This window comes from Pyxicephalus adspersus, chromosome 2, assembly GCF_032062135.1.
Source record: "Pyxicephalus adspersus chromosome 2, UCB_Pads_2.0, whole genome shotgun sequence".
NCBI classification, from domain to species: domain Eukaryota; kingdom Metazoa; phylum Chordata; class Amphibia; order Anura; family Pyxicephalidae; genus Pyxicephalus; species Pyxicephalus adspersus.
The window spans coordinates 75,410,926-75,430,903 of record NC_092859.1 but is presented as its reverse complement, the minus strand read 5'-3'; the positions used below and the strand labels follow the sequence as shown (position 1 = coordinate 75,430,903).

Genomic DNA, 19,978 nt, shown 5'->3' with positions numbered 1-19,978 from the left:
TTTGAGTTTTGTAGACCATAACCATTTGAATACAACTAGCCATTATTAGACTGATATAAGAATCTAAGTATTCAGTTAAAAAAACTTAACTGCAGCCTAGGCAAAAAGTTTGCATTTTATTTTCTAGCCCAAGAAACAAAAAAGCAGCTTTGGCTGTTCTACTGAGCTTAAATTTGACACTGTCTCTTAAAGATTTAACCATTTAGGATTCCGGGGTTGCTTCTCTTCTAGCTTGAATGATGCCCACCATCATTCAAACCATTTCCTGTGAGCCCAGGGCATTATGGTCCCCCACTCCTCCACCCTGGACTCACATGATAGTGCTGTATAATCTAATAACAGATACATTTTGTATAAGTAATTCATGTTGTTGAAAAATGTAACCCCTTTGTTTTGTTTGTAAGTCACAAGAGAAAGTTACGAGCTGTTAAAGCTTCAAAAGTTGCAAAAGCTTTACCCGGAGAAGCTGCACAAGGTGTGGAGGCCATACCTGGTACCAACAGATTCAACAAAGATGGGTAAGAATCTACAGTAATTTAAAGGTTTTTATTGATATTACAGAAGTGGACTGTTTAAATTCATTATTTAGAAATGATAACATGCCAGGCATATTTTTTCATTGATGTAGATGTACTTTTTGTGTTTACAGTGTGTATATTATGTTCCTTTTTATTATCACTATATGCATTATATTTTTTTACTCTAGTGCCAACCCAATGCTGAATGTTGATATGGGCAACTTTTTAGACCTGGGCTTTGAAGAAAATAGTTCTGTTAGTGATTCTGTCAGGTGAGTTTTTTTTTAATATTTTGCACAGGTCTAGCCTTGCTTGACCTGCACCTAACATAACCAGATCTTGGACACCATCTATGAAATGCCCACCACATAAGTTACAATTTGACTGTACAACCTCGTTTAGACCTATGAACAGCTATGTAGCACAAGGGTCTGCCTGACTGAATAGCTTAGGTAGGTTTTCATAATATAAAGTATTATCAATTGTACAGTCAGATTCTACCATGTGAGTTTTAAGTTGAATTTACAATTGGCTGTTATCTGGAATTTCAAAGACTATGTTGGAACTAGTGGAAGTTGTAAAATTCTCTCAATAAAAAAAGAAAGCCCTCTGTTCAGAGCACACAAAATAAGCCATGATGAGTGAAGAACAATCTCATTTTGCACAGAAAGTCTTAGAAAGTGACTGTAAATCTTTACATTGGGGATAAAAATGGAAAAACTCAACAGAAACGTTACCCACTATACCAAACGTATAATATGAAAGCATTAAAGTGCAAGTTGGAGAGGCTTTAACCAAAAGGTTTGCTGTCTTCCTGGTGAGTTCAACAAGTTATGGATTGGGAAGACACACAATTGGGAAGGGGTAAGAAGAACCCTGCATTGGCAGAATGTATACTAAATACATGGAGAATCCTGAATAAAAAAGTAGAAATTTAGTTGTAAGTTGAAGAGAAATACCATTAAGCTTGTGTTCTCTGGGGGTTTGCCTTTGTCTTTTGCAGTACAAAAGGGACAGTTGCAGTCTTAGTGTAAGCAAGTATTTGGGTCACAGGGCACAGAACTGACTTTTGATAATCCAAAGAAAAAATTTCACATTGCAAGGCAGTAAAGACAGGTTCTAGATTACAGCCCTAACCCTACACCTCTAGAAAACAAAGTCAGTAGTTGCCAATCCCATATTTACCTAATGATGAAGGTTTAATTAGAACCAATCCTGATACATATTCAAATTTAATATTATTATTAATTATACCTACAATTTTATACATGATTTCTGCAAGCTCTTACTATACATTTCATGAAATAGTCACTAAGAAAACTTAAACTGCACTTTTATTTGGGATCCAAGTTTCGGGATTCTTTTTATAAAACATCCCCCATATATTCTCTCATGGGAATGAATTGCTGCCATTAAAACAAATGGACCTGGAAGATTTCCATGAGGGAATATTTGAGGGAGTGTTTGATTCCCTGTGTTATAAATAGAGCCCTTGAAGTTCAAATACCAGACTTTTGTTATGTGAGTATTTCTATCATTCATGGACTGATCTGCTCCACAGTGGGAATGGGCAAGTGTAGTAAACAATGCTTTTCTGTTTGAAAGGCCAATAGTTCACCAGTACAAGAAATTAAACCGATCTAAGGCTGATATTTAGAATAAGGAAGATTTCCTATACTATAGAATGCTATAATTCACATTTTTGTTTTTGATAAAGTACAAACAATGAACGATCCTGTTCAGTTAATGATTGATTTCATGAATAAAATAAAATGTTTTCTCAATATTCCATAATATCATATTTTGGCACAAACAGATTGTTAAATTTATTGGCATAATTTATATGCTACTCACAGAGCTCAGTTCCTTACCATAGTTGTTTAGGACATTTACCAATGGTGTAGTGTCTTTCTCCCCTTTTACTCATGTACAGGTGCATGACCAGGTGAGACAAATACTGGAAGTTTTCTTCCATCATCTCATCTGTAGGCAGCCATCCATCCCTAGAGCTAAAAAGGCCCATTTACAAAAGAGCGTAATGAGCTGCAACACATTTTCGCACCCTGAGCATCAGTATTATTGTGCCCTGCATTATGTAGATTATTCAATATAAAAGGGCTGTAACCCACAAAAATGGGGTCACCTAGCATTTCTGTGCAGTCTATCACATCTTAATATTGCTTTGCAGTGCATAGCAACACAGATGAATTCCAAACAAATGTTAGTTTGCAAAAAATAAATGGCACAGCAATGCACAAGTACAAGCATTGTATGCCACAGCACATTTTGTCACATCATTACAATGCGGTAATGTAAACAAGAAAAATGTCAACCTTGCTATTAGAATCCGGGCAATAGTTTAAAAGCTCTCCTCTATATCAGTGGTCACACCAGTGGTCTGCGGGAAAATTATAGTGGTCCGCAACTCTGAGCCACGGACCATGTCTCCCGTATGGATCTTAGGCTCAAGGCGATGGGCAGGATGTGTCTCTGGACAAAACTCACGTCATCATGACATCATTCTTGGTGAAGTTTCTTCCCCTTTGAGTGAAATATGGCTCTCTGCTCATGCGCGGTCCGGAGTTTGTACAAAAATTGTCAACCACTGCTCTATATCATGTATGAAGAAAAGCTAGAGATGTTACAGGCTAGTGTTTCAATTTTGTGAGACTGGATCATCTACCCAGTCTTTTAATTCTCAAGGACAGAGTTTCAGACTTCACTCCTACTATGACCTCAAGGGAAATATAGAGTTTGTCCTCATATCCAGGTTTTCCTTGTCATTCTTATCTGGGTCAGTGCTAAGCAAAAGAATCAAACTATTCCTGCTTTAATCACAGGCATGAGTTTAAATAGTTAGAAGGGATACTGATGGGTAGCTCAATTAGCCATCATACAACTAAAATTGAAACTTTTTGTATACAATGCTTGTGGTGTGTGCTATACATTGTACACCCCTGGTTCAAGTGCAACTGTGTGTCAGGACTGTGTAGCTGTGTCCACCTAAAGGCAAAGCCAAAAGGCAGGGGACTAGGGGTAAGGTATGTTAACAGGCTACCTGGCTCAAAAGTAAAAAAAAAAATAAAGTTATCTAATAATTTGTATAATGTTGTTAATTTTTTTAACAAAAACATGTTCAGCCTGTATTTGTAAATTGTGGTGTTAATGCTTATTTTTACTTTTTTTTGCAGTATGCACTCTGATTACAATAATATTGTTGTTGGGGTTAAAGTTGACATATCTATGGACCAGGTATGTATTAGCAGCTAAATATATGTAAGCATATCTATTGTGTATCAAGTGTCATTCCAGTGCAAAATGATTCAAGTTTCAGTTTAATTGTATTAGTTCAACATTTATTGGCACTGAAACAAATAAACGGATTCCTTTATGCCCCAATTTTTTTTTTATAGAGGGATGTAATTGGCCTAATAAAGCGACCCATAACTAGGAGAGAGATGAATGCCTAAATATTGCAAAGAGGCAGGGCAACATTCAAAATCAAAATTTGTTTAGGTGTAGTCACAAGCTCTGGAGCTACTGACTACTGAGCGATTCACTCACAGCCCCAAGGAGGAGGAAAGGTATCAAGTGGTCTAAACAAATTTAGAAGAGACACAAGAGGATAGGTCAAATACATAAAAATATCATCTGCAAACAGAGCAAATTTGTATTCCACAGAATACCACTGTAATCCTCATATGTTGGAGTTACTACAAATCAATACTGCTAAGGGTTTAATGGAGGAGACAGGGGACAACCTTGCCTAGTACCTATTTTACAGGGATGTTGTGGGAGAGAAATTCCCCTAAAGCAACCTGAACTTCCTGATAATCATATAAAATTGAGAGTTATTGCAATAAATCTTGTCCAAATTTTATATAATTAAGTACATAAAAAAGAGTACATTGTAGTTGGATTAAGTGCATAAAAAAGCCCCACAGATTTTTAGCAGAAATCATTGTTCCTGGTCTATACAATTACCAGTTCTGTTTCTAAGTACCCTGGCACACCCACTGTATATTCTAAAATGGGGCTTTAAATTACAAGCCAATATTTACTACAAGCCTGCCTAACGCCCACTCCCAAGCTTATCTCAGTGTGTATTGCCTACTGCTTATGTTAGCATGCTGGAGTGTTAGAGAACAAAAAAAAAACTGAATGAAATAATTCTACTACAATACAGTGCCCATATATGGCAAACATAGGTATACTTTGTTGCAGCCGTGCATTTCCAATATAAGCATTTATACTATGGTCCTATATAAATACAATAAGGTCCAATGTTTTCACATACGTAACTTGTGTTTCACACATTTAGGTTTATTGGAAACATTTGTGTAAGCATAATTTTCTGTGAAAACATTTTAAAGTAGACCTGTATGTTTTAGCCTCCTTCCTTGATATCATGTTTTGATGCCTAAATTTTATTACATTTTGCAACATAAATGCAGCAAAAAGCATCAAAATGATTAAAAACAATTAACACCATTTTATAACACCTTTGTGTGGGTTCATTTTTGAAGTACTTTTGCTAAGTGATGTCATATTTTATTTATCATTACTTGCGCCTTTATATTTTTACAATGGTGTTCCATATAAACATATCTGCGTGATCCCCTTAAAAGAATTCCATATATTATACAATACAAGTTTTAGATGGTCCTAAATGACCATAAATGCCCTTTAAGACATGTAGCCATGTGCGTTGCGATAACACCCATTTGTTATTGTGGTATGTGGTTTCCCTCTATGCAATGCCTTTGTGTCGGAGCTGCAGTGCTTTGAGGTGCCATTTAATGCTAGTGTTACTGCAACACACCATGGTACAAAAGTGTGTGTGAGCCTAAGCAGAAAATTACACGAAAAACGTAGAAAAAAGTGTATATGATGGACAATATAAATATATGTATACATTTAAGTTTCATCTTCATATAGTTTTTCAAACTAAAAATAGAAATAAAGAACTGAGGTTATTACACAGACTCACACAAATAAGGCTGCTTACATTGAGACAATCATATTCAGATTTATAAAAAAAAAAAAAAAAAAAGTTTTCTTTTAAGCAAAGGTAACCGTGTGTTTTCCTAACAAAACACGTCCCAGGTATATTAATTAGTAACATTGTCAGCAGGCTAAAAGAAATGTAATGGGGCTCACAGAAGGAGATGATGAGAAGTAACAGAAGACACCCACACAGATACAAGCTTGTAGAGTTGTTGACAGGTTTTACTGCAGTGCTTTTCAAGGGAATAACAGGCCAGGCTGACTCTATTGCAAACTCCATAGAAGCAGATTAACTGTTTGCAAACAGCTTTCCTAGCAGAGTATATATATATATATGATATCATGTTTTGATGCCTAAATTTTATTACATTTTGCAACATAAATGCAGCAAAAAGCATCAAAATGATTAAAAACAATTAACACCATTTTTATAACACCTTTGTGTGGGTTCATTTTTGAAGTACTTTTGCTAAGTGATGTCATATTTTATTTATCATTACTTGCGCCTTTATATTTTTACAATGGTGTTCCATATAAACATATCTGCGTGATCCCCTTAAAAGAATTCCATATATTATACAATACAAGTTTTAGATGGTCCTAAATGACCATAAATGCCCTTTAAGACATGTAGCCATGTGCGTTGCAATAACACCCATTTGTTATTGTGGTATGTGGTTTCCCTCTATGCAATGCCTTTGTGTCGGAGCTGCAGTGCTTTGAGGTGCCATTTAATGCTAGTGTTACTGCAACACACCATGGTACAAAAGTGTGTGTGAGCCTAAGCAGAAAATTACACGAAAAACATAGAAAAAAGTGTATACGATGGACAACATAAATATATGTATACATTTAAGTTTCATCTTCATATAATTTTTCAAACTAAAAAAAAAATAAAGAACTGAGGTTATTACACAGACTCACACAAATAAGGCTGCTTACATTGAGACAATCATATTCAGATTTATAAAAAAAAAAATAAATGAAAAAAAAATAGTTTTCTTTTAAGCAAAGGTAACCGTGTGTTTTCCTAACAAAACACGTCCCAGGTATATTAATTAGTAACATTGTCAGCAGGCTAAAAGAAATGTAATGGGGCTCACAGAAGGAGATGATGAGAAGTAACAGAAGACACCCACACAGATACAAGCTTGTAGAGTTGTTGACAGGTTTTACTGCAGTGCTTTTCAAGGGAATAACAGGCCAGGCTGACTCTATTGCAAACTCCATAGAAGCAGATTAACTGTTTGCAAACAGCTTTCCTAGCAGAGTATATATATATATATACAAATGTGTGTGTATATATATATATATATATATACATTTGTATATTTATATCAGAATTTGTATTTCTGATCATAGGAAAAGTAGTGGACAGAATAACTGTATATTTCCCGGTCATCCCCTATAGCAGGCCCATGATCTCCAACCACCTCTTGCAGCATTGTTCATAGTCCCTGGCTACTTTCTGCAGCATGTCCGTAGTCCCTGCTTACCTCTATTCATTGTGCTGTACTGTACAATTATATTTTACATGTATATCCTAAAAATAATAAAAATACTATAGTTTTTTTTTCTTTTGGTATGTACAAATATTATGATTTCTTTAGAGACATTGGTAGTATCCCCATCCCTACAAACAAATCCACAGTGCTGCACTTTGGGCTTTATGAAATGATTTTTGTAATACATAAAAACAGTCTCTGGATTTTAGTCCAGACTAATGTTTCTCAACCTTTGAAGTGTTTAAGAAACCCCTGCTATAATTACCATATTCATAACTCATAGTACATTAGTGTGGTGATCAGTGAGAAGAATGCTGGCCAGTGGGAACCCTTACAAAAACCTAAAGAGATCATTTGAGTCAGAAGTATCTGACCTGAGAAATCAAAATTGCTAGGAAGCCCTAGCAACCTCTGGAGGAACCCTGGTTGGGAAACACTGGTCCAGACCAACATATGAGCAAAGCCTTTTGGGGATTGGAAAAATATTGTGATGTTTCTTAAGAGTTTTTAATAATTCATTTACATCAAAATGAACCCATTTAAATAAGCCACAACCTTATTTAAATTAACACACATATTCATTGTCTTTGTGCCTTCTGCACACATTTATTTTTCCCCCCTTGTAACCTTCCCCTAGTTGACATCTCTAGGATTAACGAGCTTATTTCTTTGTCATTTCTCATTTCTTCCTCTGCCTATAGACAGAGGAAATGTCAGCAGAGCTGATATCTGTGAAAACAATGTTTAACATATACAGTAAATCAGTGCTGGAAGGTGGAGCTAAGAATAGCTCTTATCAGCTAAATCACACTTTTGCGTTGTGAACTGCATTGGAAATGTTGCCAGTTCTGCTGGTGTGAAGGTAGTCTATTCATTATTAACAGGCGTTTCTAATGAATGCACTTAAATGCTTGGCAAAGCACACTAGAACAAGTTGTAAATTGGTCTTTAGATTCACCAATGGTATGAATGACATTTAAAAAAGTCTCTCTGTCATTAGAATTGGCAATATTCACAGTGTATATGTTGATCTTTTTTTTTTCTTTCAGGATTTATCACCATTTTCTAAAATTGACAAAGACAGAGAGGAACCTTTAGTGGCAGCTCTTAACGAGAGACAAAAACTGTCCTATGAGAATGCAGCTTTGGACACAACTGACCTGTAATCTGTTACAGCAGAAGATTAAAGCAAATCTGTTCATAAATTAATCCCTCCCCCACGCACACACTAAAAACTAGGAACCCAAAGCATGGCTGCCATAATGGAGGAACTTTTGTACTGGGTTTGACCTTCGCAATGCTGTACTTTTTAGACATAGGGGGAAGGGGGGGCATACATTTCTGATAATGGCCATGACCTCAACATCTGAATTCACCCCTTCCCCCCATGTGACAGCACCTGGGAGACCGGTTTGTTCAAAGTTCCTCCAAACCTATAATTACTGGAGAAGTGACACTAAAGGGTCTTTTTCATAATATTTTTGCACATTACTCACCAAACTTTCACCCAACATTTACATGTTTTCCTACAAACATAAATGGACCTCAATGTGTAAATTTAAGTACCAAAGGGTGCCTAGTGTACAGGGGGAAAGTGTGTCCAGGATTGCATTGAAGAGTTATTTAAATTGATATCATGTTGTTTACAAAGAATACCATTCTATTAAAATTTGTAATTTGTTAATGTATATTGTCAGAAAAAAATAAACTGTCAAGAAATGTACATTAAGAAACCATTCATTATCTGCAAGCTCTATACTCTTCAGAACATCTCTCAATTTCATTCATCTACCAATAAAGAAATATTTATTTGGGAGATATACTGTATGATTCTGATCGATGAGAGGTTTCATGCTAATAAACATAAAAACAAAGAAAGACACACTACTACGATTCCATCAGTTATGTTCACAGTTATGACCTGCAACTAAACATTTTTACCTTATTATTGTGAAGAGGTTCCAGAGGAAATTGGATAGATCCACAATTATTATAGGAAACTTCTTTTAGGGATTAGAGTACTTTTAGCTTCAGGGGGGATTTAATCTGAGTCCATTACCCTATTTAAAATACAATTCCACCAACCTGAAGCTTAAACAGGTTTTGCTTTCACTCCTGGTGGTTGAACAAACTGTTGCATAAAGTAAAAGGTAAGTAGATGTGTTTGTGTAAGTCTGCATTAAAGTAAACATGCTTGCATGAGCATAGGCTCACTTCAAAGAATCATTTTAGATATGATCAGTGATATAATGGGATGCACTACATGGTTGGAGAGAAGGCTATCAAAGACAAAACTGTGATTAAAAGTGCCCATGGAACTATGATTAAAAGTGCCCATGGAAATATGATAAGGCCAAACACTACATATGACCTGGAAAATATATTGCAACAGCCCAACTGTCAGGTTTTAAAATGGTTTATTAACATGGCAGATATTTTACTATGGATATTCTTACAGCTTTAATATTGCCTTTTGTGTTACTTGTAGAAATTGGATTTAACCAATGATATGCATTCCAGATGGAGCTATGGATGATATGATATTTTACTACCGAATTCAGACATTTATTTTTATACCCCTAGAAGCAACACCAAAAAAAGACAAAAAAACTTGTTTTTTAGAATTTTATTAACCAACGTTCAGCTCTACAACTTTTACCCACAGCAAAGTAGGTAGGAAAATAGAAGGAAAAAGACAAGAGTACAGCATTTCACCATATCACAATAAAATAATTAAAAATGATTTATATGGCACATGTTAGAACTTCACATTGCAACTAGAACAGCAAAAAAGGAGGAATGAGAAACAGCTGCTTAAACTACAGGAACATTAAAAATTGAGAGACAGCTGCCTGGCTTGTACCAATCTGTCACCGAGGCTAAGGCAAATTGTTAATGCAGACCTATAGTCAACAGGTGACCTCACTTCTCTGCTATCCTGCCCAGCCCACTCCATTGAAACATTAGAGGTAGCAGAAGGCACAAAATATTTACATTTATCTCCAAAACCATTGCTTTCGAGATCCCATGGTGGCTAGTTATGTAATCAACTACCTCCTAAGTATTCAGGCCAATCACATCTACTGAATTTTGATCAATTCTTTCAGAAGGAATGTTGGCAATGACCACCAAAGATCTCAGAGGGGTCTCTTTTACAATAAAAATAAATATTTTGTCACTTTGCCATATTTTTTTACTTAATTGGAATGGGACGAACAGGATATCAGGGGGGAGAATCGTATTTTAAACAAAGATCTGCTTTAAGAGAGAAACCAGCATTACCAAAATGATGTTAAGTATAAAGTACACAGAAAAACTGCCAAATTAAAGCCGTCGTACATCGTACAGTGATCATAATAAAACCATTGTATTTGTGCTTTAATACCTCATTGAAAGATTGTATATTCCTAATATTCTGAAGAATAAGGAACATTTTAAATGAAAAAATGCAATAGATTGTGACTAATTATTCCTTTTTACAGTCTTCAAATTTAACAAAGCTAAAACGTACAATTAACATCAATGCAGAACCCTATCGCTAGTAGCCAAGGCGTTGATGGTTACTCCTTCTATTAAAAGTAAGGGCACTTTCCTTTTCATGGTCTAAACCTGTAATGTTTTGCATTGAATTACCTGATTATACAATGAGGCACATTGGAGTTTGATCACCTTTGGGTGTATTACCCCAGTGACCTTACTCCTGATTGTCTGTCTTTGCTATTATTCACATTGTACCATATAAAATGCAGTCTATCATCTCCCATATGAAAAAAAGTTCCAATGCTCCTAAACATACTATAAGCCTGCAGGCAAATAAGATACGGGTGCGAAGATGTAGGATACATTAGGAGCAGAGGCCAGTATTAGGTTTGCTAATGTTACAGCTATATACATATGTAATACACTCTCAAAGTTCAAGGTCTGAGGTAATGTTTTATTTTATTAGCAATTCCATCTTAGATCTTCACTCCGGTGGTAATGGGTATTTACATCACATCATGTCTGTTTGACAACACAATAATGAAATATAAATTCTTTGTTTGATGAGATGAAAAAGTTAGGTTCACCATGCATGTGAACCTCACATTCTGCAAAATCCAGGTTGTGTGAGGACAACATGCAAGGTGATCAACCATCTTAACTAATCGATGTTTTAGTGAATACATATTGGTCTTAGGCTCTCTGTGACTATTGACTCATTGCTAGATCAGGTCTAAAATGACAAACTTCCTAATTCCTAGTCCTTGTGAGATGACAGAACAGGGACATCATAAGAAACTAGGTTTCACCATGGTCCTTAGTGCCAACCAACATATTTTGTACAGACTTCCATGCACCTTAACTAGTAAAGAATATAAAGATCTTGATGGAAGTTATTGTGCTTAGTTGAAGATAAGCTTAGTCAATTTTATGTTTGATCTGTATTTACAACAAAGCTTCCACAACAATCCTTTGGATCATCCCACTAAATTACTTTGGGATCCAGTCTTTAAGTTCTCTAAGTTCCTGAGATGATCAGCAACATCAACCTTGCCCCATCACAAAATGAATGCTAAAAGTGAATTTCACAGTTTAGTCAGGTTTGTTTTCCAAGCAACTTTCCTGCATAAATGTCTGTGAATAACTATAAATCTCTTTGTACACTATTCACACATACACTTAATAATATCTAAGATGACATTGGTTGCAGCTTTACCTGCTCTTCAGGCACTATGGCAGGCAACGTTCAACTTACTTAACAATTATGATGTTGGAATTCTGATTTGCTTCTTCCACATGGGCCTTATGGTTTTCAGCTGCTATCCCACTAGAATCTCTCTTTTCTAAATCAAAGCCTTACCACATCTTTTGCTCTTCTCCCATCTCTTTCAAAATTTTAGTTCTATCTTAAACCTCAACAGTATACCAAAGTTTAAAAAAATAGAAATGATGCTCAAAATGGTGTTATCACACCCTATTAAATAAGCTAAATAACATGGTTTTAAGTAAAATGGGCAAAAGTGCCTACTTTCTAGAAAAAGATACACAAAACATTTGTACAACACATAATAGAATTGGTAATGTGTTTACATTTTAATACCAATACAAGCAAACAGTTGTAATTTGCAAATACTATGGAAACTGGCACAAAGGAAACCAAACTTTTTAAAAACAGGCTTTTGGACCATTGTAGCAATTGTTTGTGTAAACAGTCATTAAAATCTGTGTCTGTGATGCCTTTTAGTTTAAACACTGATCAATTTATTTACCTTTCATAAATACTTTTAACACTGATTTGTCGATCAATTCAGATCAAACTGGATACTCAGCTATTAGCATTCCATATTCAGTTTCAAGTCTTCGGTAAAACATATATTCATAAAACTCACATTTTTTGCATTAACGCTTAATAAAAGAAACATTGCTGGTAGACATCAACAGCTTGACAAGTCAATGAAACAACCTCAAGAAACCTTGCAAAATCATACAGGGATTTCCATGTTGAATTTTCATATTTAAAATTAAGTCAGTTATCACCTTATAGTTTTTCCATACCCAAAACAAAGCTAAGAGAACATTGTACAGTCAAAAATGTTATATGTATTAACTGTACTCCCAGTGTTTGAAACTTATTCTACCCAAAAATGAAGGGGCGGAGAAAACAACTCTCAGGTGAGACAGAATTGGGCTTTACGTGCCCCCTAGGCTTCATTGTAGTCCTTCAAGGGTTTTCCATGTAGTAATTCTGCATTTCCTTATCATTTAACTCAAAGTAATGTTTACAAAGGTAGTATAAAAATAACAATTACATACTTCACTAAACCTTTAACCTGTATGTTGCCCAAAACATTGAAAATTTTTGCACAAAAAACATTTTGGCTTTCACATAAAGAGGTGATACCTTTTCCAAGGTAATTCCTGGCCAGTTTCTACTGTAGCTACACAAGGACATGTTTTTATAATAAAATATCCAACTCTACATCATTACCATTTTTCTCAAGTTACAGATCCTCCTCTTATTTAGTAAGGTGACTGTCTAATGCAGTATCTCGTCAGGCACAAATTAAAAAAAATGTATACAGATTTGAAGCAGAAGTCTACTGCGTATAAGGTTTAGGAAGGGTATGTACATCACAGTTATATGATGTTTGCCATGAATTGTTGCTCTATGGAATGCAGTGGAAGAGAGGTAAAAATAGAATTGAAATTATTCCTGTGGGATGCTATACACAAGCATTACCAAGTTCAAATACAGTACAGTGCACCGTGCTTCTTCGCTAAAAAGGCAGACTGTTCTATTTTCAACTATGTGTTTAACTATGCATATATTAAGCCTGACACATCTGAAGTTTATTTATGAGAGTCAGAAGGTCAGGGAGAGGGTGACAATTGCTACTAAGAGAAGAGTTTACATATCTCAACCCCTTAGATTTTGGCAGTCTACTTCTCTTTGTTTAGAAAACATGCAATGGCTAAATGGTCCAAAGCCAGCAGTTATTGTCTTGCAAAAATGTATATTTACTGCATGATCTACGTTCTCACATTTTTCATACAATAAAACCCAATGTGCAGCTTGCATTTGTAAAATACTTTAACATTAGCCATTTTTGTTTTTTGGCCAAAATGAGTGATTAAACTAGACATTTTGCAGTAAAATAAAAAGAATATAGGCAAATACATTATCTGCAGGGGTGACCATACTGAATGTACAAACAATAGGGATTATGTTGCTGCAAAGGACAAATCTATTCCTAGACCCTTTCCCTCAGGGATTGATTTTAATTAAGGTACCTAATTATTTCAAATACACAGAAGTGACTCTGACAGCATTGGTGACTAGAGTGAGTGAGTGAATAGGGAAAGTTTATCAATAATTTTAAAAAAAAAATTGGGATATCCAAGTACCATAGTAATTTTGTCATTTGTAACTCTTTCCTAAAAACTACACAATACTAAATGTTCCACAACAAAAAATATAGTACATACAACTGCAGAATAAAACAATTGAATAAGTGTTGTGTCACCGTGATTTAGTTGCCATTTTGGCTTTATCACTCAGAAGATTGGGCTGGTGGAGTACCTGGCTATCCTTCCCTTTGAAGAAACAAAGTAGAATACATAGGCGCTAGTGCCTGTCTATATGTGAGAAGTGATTTAATATTGAGTATGGAAGAAGACGTTATTGATGGACAGTGTGATGGTGCTGAGGCAGTATGGGTGCAGTTACATATGGGTGTGCCTACTGCAAAGTTACTTATTGAATTTTTTCAGGCCCCTGTGGTGCTAACTGATATCCTTACACAACTTTTGGCTCCTCACAGAATGATTTTGACTGGTGTAATGGCACTACTATATGTGCAGTTTAATACAAATGTTTATATAATGAAAATTTCAGTATCAGCGTTCATGACATGATTTCATTTCATCTAAGTTGTAAACAAGCACATTCTGGAAAGATAAAAGCACATCTTAACAGATGAAATTAGCTGATCTTCGGGATTTAGGCTGGAAGGAAAAATTGGTTAATGTGGTGCCTATATTTAAAAAGCAAAGTCTTTACTAAGTAAATAAACACTTGTAAGTTTAACTTTTATAATTAGAAAGATGCTGGGAGTTTGATAAGAGGCCACATAAAAGAATTAAAACTAGAAAAGAAAAAAACAAGTAATAGTTAACATGGGTTCACAAAGAATCTAGGTTTTCAAACAAGTTTATTTTCTTTTCATAAGGAAATTAACAACATTATAGACAATTTAGGGTCTATAGGCATAAAGGCTTTATTTAGAGAGTGATGGTTTATAATTTCCACTCTAAATGGTCTATGGTTGTTATGTATTTACCTCAAAGTTCAAAATGGGGTTATGATCACCTTGTATAAATATATAAATGGTCCACATAGTAACCTTGCTGCAAAATGATTCACTTAAATGCCATTGCAAAGGACAAGGGGACGCTCTTTTCATCCACAGTAAAAGAAGTCACACACAAAGATCCCCTTAATGAGCCAACGTAATACGAATACATCTTCATCTTATGCTGGCTACAGTGGTTCTGTTAGCAATTTCTGTGGGCAGAGAGTTATTATAATCAACAAAACAGAAATGGCTGCCCATAAAAAAAATCACATATCTTTGAGAAAAAAATACATTGTAGCCCTATGGGGTCTATTTCAAACGCAGTTATTGTGACATTCACCATTCATTCTCTCATGAAGAGCTAATCACTGCCATTGAAAGCACATGGAACAGCATTAGAGAGTTAGAAGCATGAGTTCATGGTAAATGAGAAGAGAGATGACAGTGAGATCAGACTGTGTGTTTATGTTAGCATAATGGTGGGGAGAGGGTGAAGTTGTCAGAAGTATAGAATATTCCTACAAAAAAATACAATGTAGGAGCAAGTTTAATGATATATAAACATGTATGTACTCTGTTTTCCTACTCAGACATTGATACCTATGCTTAGGGATTATATAGCTAGCGGATCCCTGTTTATATCTGTGGGTCACACTCCCCTCAGCATATGTGAAACACATTCTTATTTCTTGCAAAGTATTCCCTGGTAATCAATAATAAAAAAAATTGTGTTTGGTTGTCAGAGGTCTCCGTTGTTTGTAATATCTTTTTAAATATTATAAAATGTTCTACTCTGTAAAATGGAACATTAGTTGAGAAATTACTTGCTTCTAATGAAAAAAAACCTATACTTTCTATTGAAATATGGTGGCAGCCATAGCTAATCTCTTTTTTCTGAAAATGCTAACTGACCCCCTGCCTGTGAACCAATTTGTAAATCAGGATATATGTTGCATGCTTCCTCTAGGTCTGTAACAAAGGAAGTATGAAAACCAGCTTGGCCAGAAAAGTAGCATTTTTGGGAAGAGAGAAGGGAGGCCCCCATATTCCTTGCTCCCAAGTTTCTCTTAACAACATAATAGGATTACATCTTCAGCTGGATGGAAAGTAGCGCTATAATGCCTTAAGGCAAAATAAAGAATTACTTGTACATATTAAAAAAAACAGATCATTATCACAATGAACAACTGAATTGCTATTAAATGTATCAGTCATTGGCAGTTTGATTATTTATTGTGATAATCCTTTGTAGGAGGGTTTCTATCAGACAACCACTTACTAGTGCTTATGTAATATTGTATAGCTACTTTGATCTGACATTTTTTAATCTATTTCCATAACTGAGCTCTCAATAAATATATGTGACTCATGAACGCACCTGTCAGTGCCATAGCTAGAGGCCACTGTCATTTCATTGCCGTTAAAACACCTACCATACAAACAAGCATCACACAAATTAAAATTATCATGTGATAAAGAAATGATCTTGTAACTGTCAAATAGACACTTTTGGTGCTTTTACTACAGCAACATGAGTGTGCAGTTATTAAGCATTTGGATGGCAAAATAGCATACAATGATGTATAGACCATCATCTCTTTACTCTGCACTTTTAAGATTTAGACACAAATAATTAATTACAGAATCAATGCTAAATAGGTATATATCTTTTTGTGCTGGCCCAAATTGGGAAATTATCGCAATTAAAATTTAAACATATATAATGATAACATTGGTCTGAAAGTTCGTAAAAATAAAATGAGTAGGGGATTTTTTGTTTTATGTGACTAATGTATTGTTATTATTTTAGTAGAGTGCTGAAAAATAAAAGCACATTCAGTAAGATTCCAACTGCTCCATCATCCCACCCTATTCCACAATGAACTATACCATTCTTAAGCCCACAACTGATTTCTGAAAAAAGAACTGTTCATTCATCTGAGCATTTCAATACAGTTTCGACCTCTACATGAGCTATTCATCAACATCTGTTTTGTGTCTATCGTCAACTGTATTCTTTGTTAAAAAGGCTTAAAATGGCTAAATTCTTTTAAATTTATTCAACAGCAGGAGCAGCACTAGAGCAGCAACGTGGCCGCCTGTGAAAAAAGCTGCGGAAAGCACCAGGCTGCCGTTTACTCTCACTCTTAACTGCTGCACCTCTTACAGAACTACCTCTAGTATTTTGAGGTGTCATTACTTTCTCCCGCTTGCCATGTTCTTCAATCTGTTTTTCCAAGTGCTTCTGTATAGCCATGCCTAACACCTCAACTTCCATTGAAGCTCCATATACTTCCCAGGTCATCCCCTTTTCATCCCAGCTGACTTCCCTTACTGGTTCTGGGTGACTTGATTTGACTTCTTTAACATGGATGTCAGGATAAGAAACTCGTGGAGATTTTCCTCTTGGTGTCATTGGGTCAGTTGCAATAGATCTGGTTTCTACTGGAAAAGACACTTGCAATTCAGCATCTTTCATAGCTGGTTTTTCTAATAGCTGTGTTTGCAATGATGAGGCTTGGTTTATTCCATCCGTATGGAATACAAATGAACTGGATCCATCCAGTGGAATCATGGGACTTATAGCTATAGATGAACACTGTACTGTAATATCAACTTGAGTTCCTACATCTTGGTACTGTGGTTTTGTCTCTGATAATGTATTTGAAAGTTGGCTTATATTGCAAGAGTCTTGCTTTTTGGTTTGCTCATGTTGCTTGGCCATTTGTTCCTCCTGAAATGTAAATGACGAAGATTCCTGTGAAAAAACAAAAGGACTGATAGCCACGGACACACATTTCACTTTGTGTTCGGCTTCTGTGCTTATGTCCTCATCAGGAGGTGTTATTTCAAATGAACATGTTTTAGGCAGCACATTCACACAACCTGAATCTTCTTTTCCCTCAGTTCCTTTTATTGTAAGAATTTCTCCTTTATTTTGAAAAGTAAATGAAACTTCATTGGGTGGTATTATTGGGCTTACTGCTATGGATCGATATTCCACTCTTGGTGTAGCTCTTATGCAGTCATCAGGGGGTGTAAGCTCAAACGAATATGTTTTTGGGAGATTATCTACAGCTTTCATCTTTTCATCTTTGCTCAGCTCTGTTGCAGGTGAAAGAACTGTCTTTTCAGAGAGGAAAGTAAAAGAGGATGATCCACCTGGAAGCACAATGGGACTGACTGCCACCGATACACATTGCACACCAGTGCCAGCCTGTGTGCTTGCATCTTCATTGTGTGCGCATTTTGCACAACTGGCTTGCTTGTCTGATATTTTATGTCCACTTTGTTGTTCTGATTGGAATACAAATGAGGAAGAATCACTCGGTGGGATAATCGGGCTAACTGCAACTGAGACACACTCTGCTCTGGCCTGAGTTCCAACATCCTGACTGGGAGGTATCAATTCAACACGACAAGTTTTAGGTGTCAACTGACCTCCCACTGTGCTACCATCAGTTCTTAATGGATAAAACGTGAATGAGGAACCCTCCTGTATAATAATGGGACTAACAGCTACTGATTTATATTCCACTCCCCCAGTGCTATGATTGACATTTTCTTGTGTACAGACCTTTTGAGAGTTGTCAGCCTTTTCAGTATCTGTTCTTTGAGTTGTAGCAGATACCATTGGATCTCCTTGAGGATGTGCACTGTGATCTGTCTGAAATGTGAATGAGGATGTTTCACCTGGTGGGATGATAGGGCTTACAGCTACAGACCTATACCTTGCCTCTGTTCCACCATCATGATTAGGAGGGACGAGCTCAAAGGAATGTGTCTTTGGTAGATCATCTTTTTTGCCTGTCTCCTTATCATCAGTCCTTACTTCATATGTATTTTTACCACTTGGTCGTGGAGCCATTGTTTGAAAAGAAAAAGATGACTGTCCATCAGGTGGAACAATTGGGCTAACAGCAATAGATCTGTATTGTCTTTCCTGTGTATCATCCTGCTTGTTTAAGAGCACTGGGTCAGATATTTGTGTTTTTTTACTTAGTTCCCCATTGGAAAACTCTCTACATCCAACCAACCCTTCTGCTTGGGTTTCTTTGTTTTGTTCCTTAGTAGTAACGTTTTTTACCTTTTCCAAATCTTCAACAGTTTCTTTTTTGTTGTTTTTTAGGGAAATATTTGTATATCCTTCTGTACCACAATCTCCAGAAACAACATCTGTGTTTGTTTCCAAAGAAAGACTCACTTCTGTTACAATGGGAGCATTTACAACTTGTCCTTTCAAATCATTAGTATTTTCAGAGAAGCAAACATCTTTCCCATCTGTAATGCTTTTGCCCTGTATGTATGTCTCTGATACACTGTTATCAGACTTGTTTAAGTCTGCTTGTCTTGATGAAGTCTGGTCTTCCCTGCTTTCATAAAAAGAATAAGTGCATTCAGCGTCTACAGAAAAGTCTTTATGCACTTCTAAGACACGGTCTGCATCAATGTCAAAGCTGAAGCCTTCTGGAAATTCATGGTCTCCATGTACACTGACACAGAAGTTCCTCATGCAGAGATCCTCACCATCAAATCCTGAACTATGCGTAGGGTCTTCAGCCTGCCAAATTCTTGAAGATATAGGGGAACGCAAAGGGACATTTTCACTGGCACCATCAGGCCTTGTTAACTGTAATCTCTGAGGCTCCTTAGGACTGCCCATGTCGGGACAAGGCCTTTTCCATAATATTTCAAAATCCTTCTTGAGAATATCCTAAAATAAAATACAGAGGAATAAAGAAAATACATAAGTAGAGAAAAGGAAAGAGAAAATGCACAGTAATGCAAATGTAGCACCACAAATGTGTACACAATCTACCAACACTAATATTTTTTTTAGTCAAATATTTAAAGACATTTGAAAAAAATAGGCTGCTTAGATGGACCCTTTACAACTTGTGAGTCTGGAGTCATACATTGGCCAATGGGTAAACTATCAATTTCTTCCTCAGATCGATCATTCTCTGGCATAACTGTGGTGCATCTACTGACCAGTACAAATGAGTTCAACTCTACTTTGACTCTGCCTAATCTAGTTAAGGTAAATCAGTTAGTAGTGCTCCTAACAACCAGCAACCACAGAAGCTCTATCCACTGTTTACAATAACTACAG

At 35.9% G+C, this 19,978-nt stretch overlaps 2 protein-coding genes across 2 annotated transcripts in view; one reads left to right on the top strand and one right to left on the bottom strand.

Annotated features, from left to right (window-relative positions):
• Positions 1-8,915, top strand: part of CDHR2 (cadherin related family member 2) — a 42,994-nt gene extending 34,079 nt beyond the window's left edge. Inside the window, exons 29-32 of the mRNA XM_072401042.1 lie at positions 405-518; positions 707-790; positions 3,710-3,770; positions 8,080-8,915. Of these exons, the coding sequence (XP_072257143.1) occupies positions 405-518; positions 707-790; positions 3,710-3,770; positions 8,080-8,196 (376 nt within the window). The 3' untranslated portion in view covers positions 8,197-8,915. The remainder of the gene's footprint in view (positions 1-404; positions 519-706; positions 791-3,709; positions 3,771-8,079) is intronic.
• Positions 8,916-9,641: 726 nt separating this feature from the next.
• The window catches only part of GPRIN1 (G protein regulated inducer of neurite outgrowth 1), a 34,537-nt gene continuing 24,200 nt past the window's right edge, over positions 9,642-19,978 (bottom strand). The window contains exon 2 of the mRNA XM_072401041.1: positions 9,642-19,579. Coding sequence (XP_072257142.1) covers positions 16,922-19,528 — 2,607 coding nt within the window. The 5' untranslated portion in view covers positions 19,529-19,579 and the 3' untranslated portion in view covers positions 9,642-16,921. The remainder of the gene's footprint in view (positions 19,580-19,978) is intronic.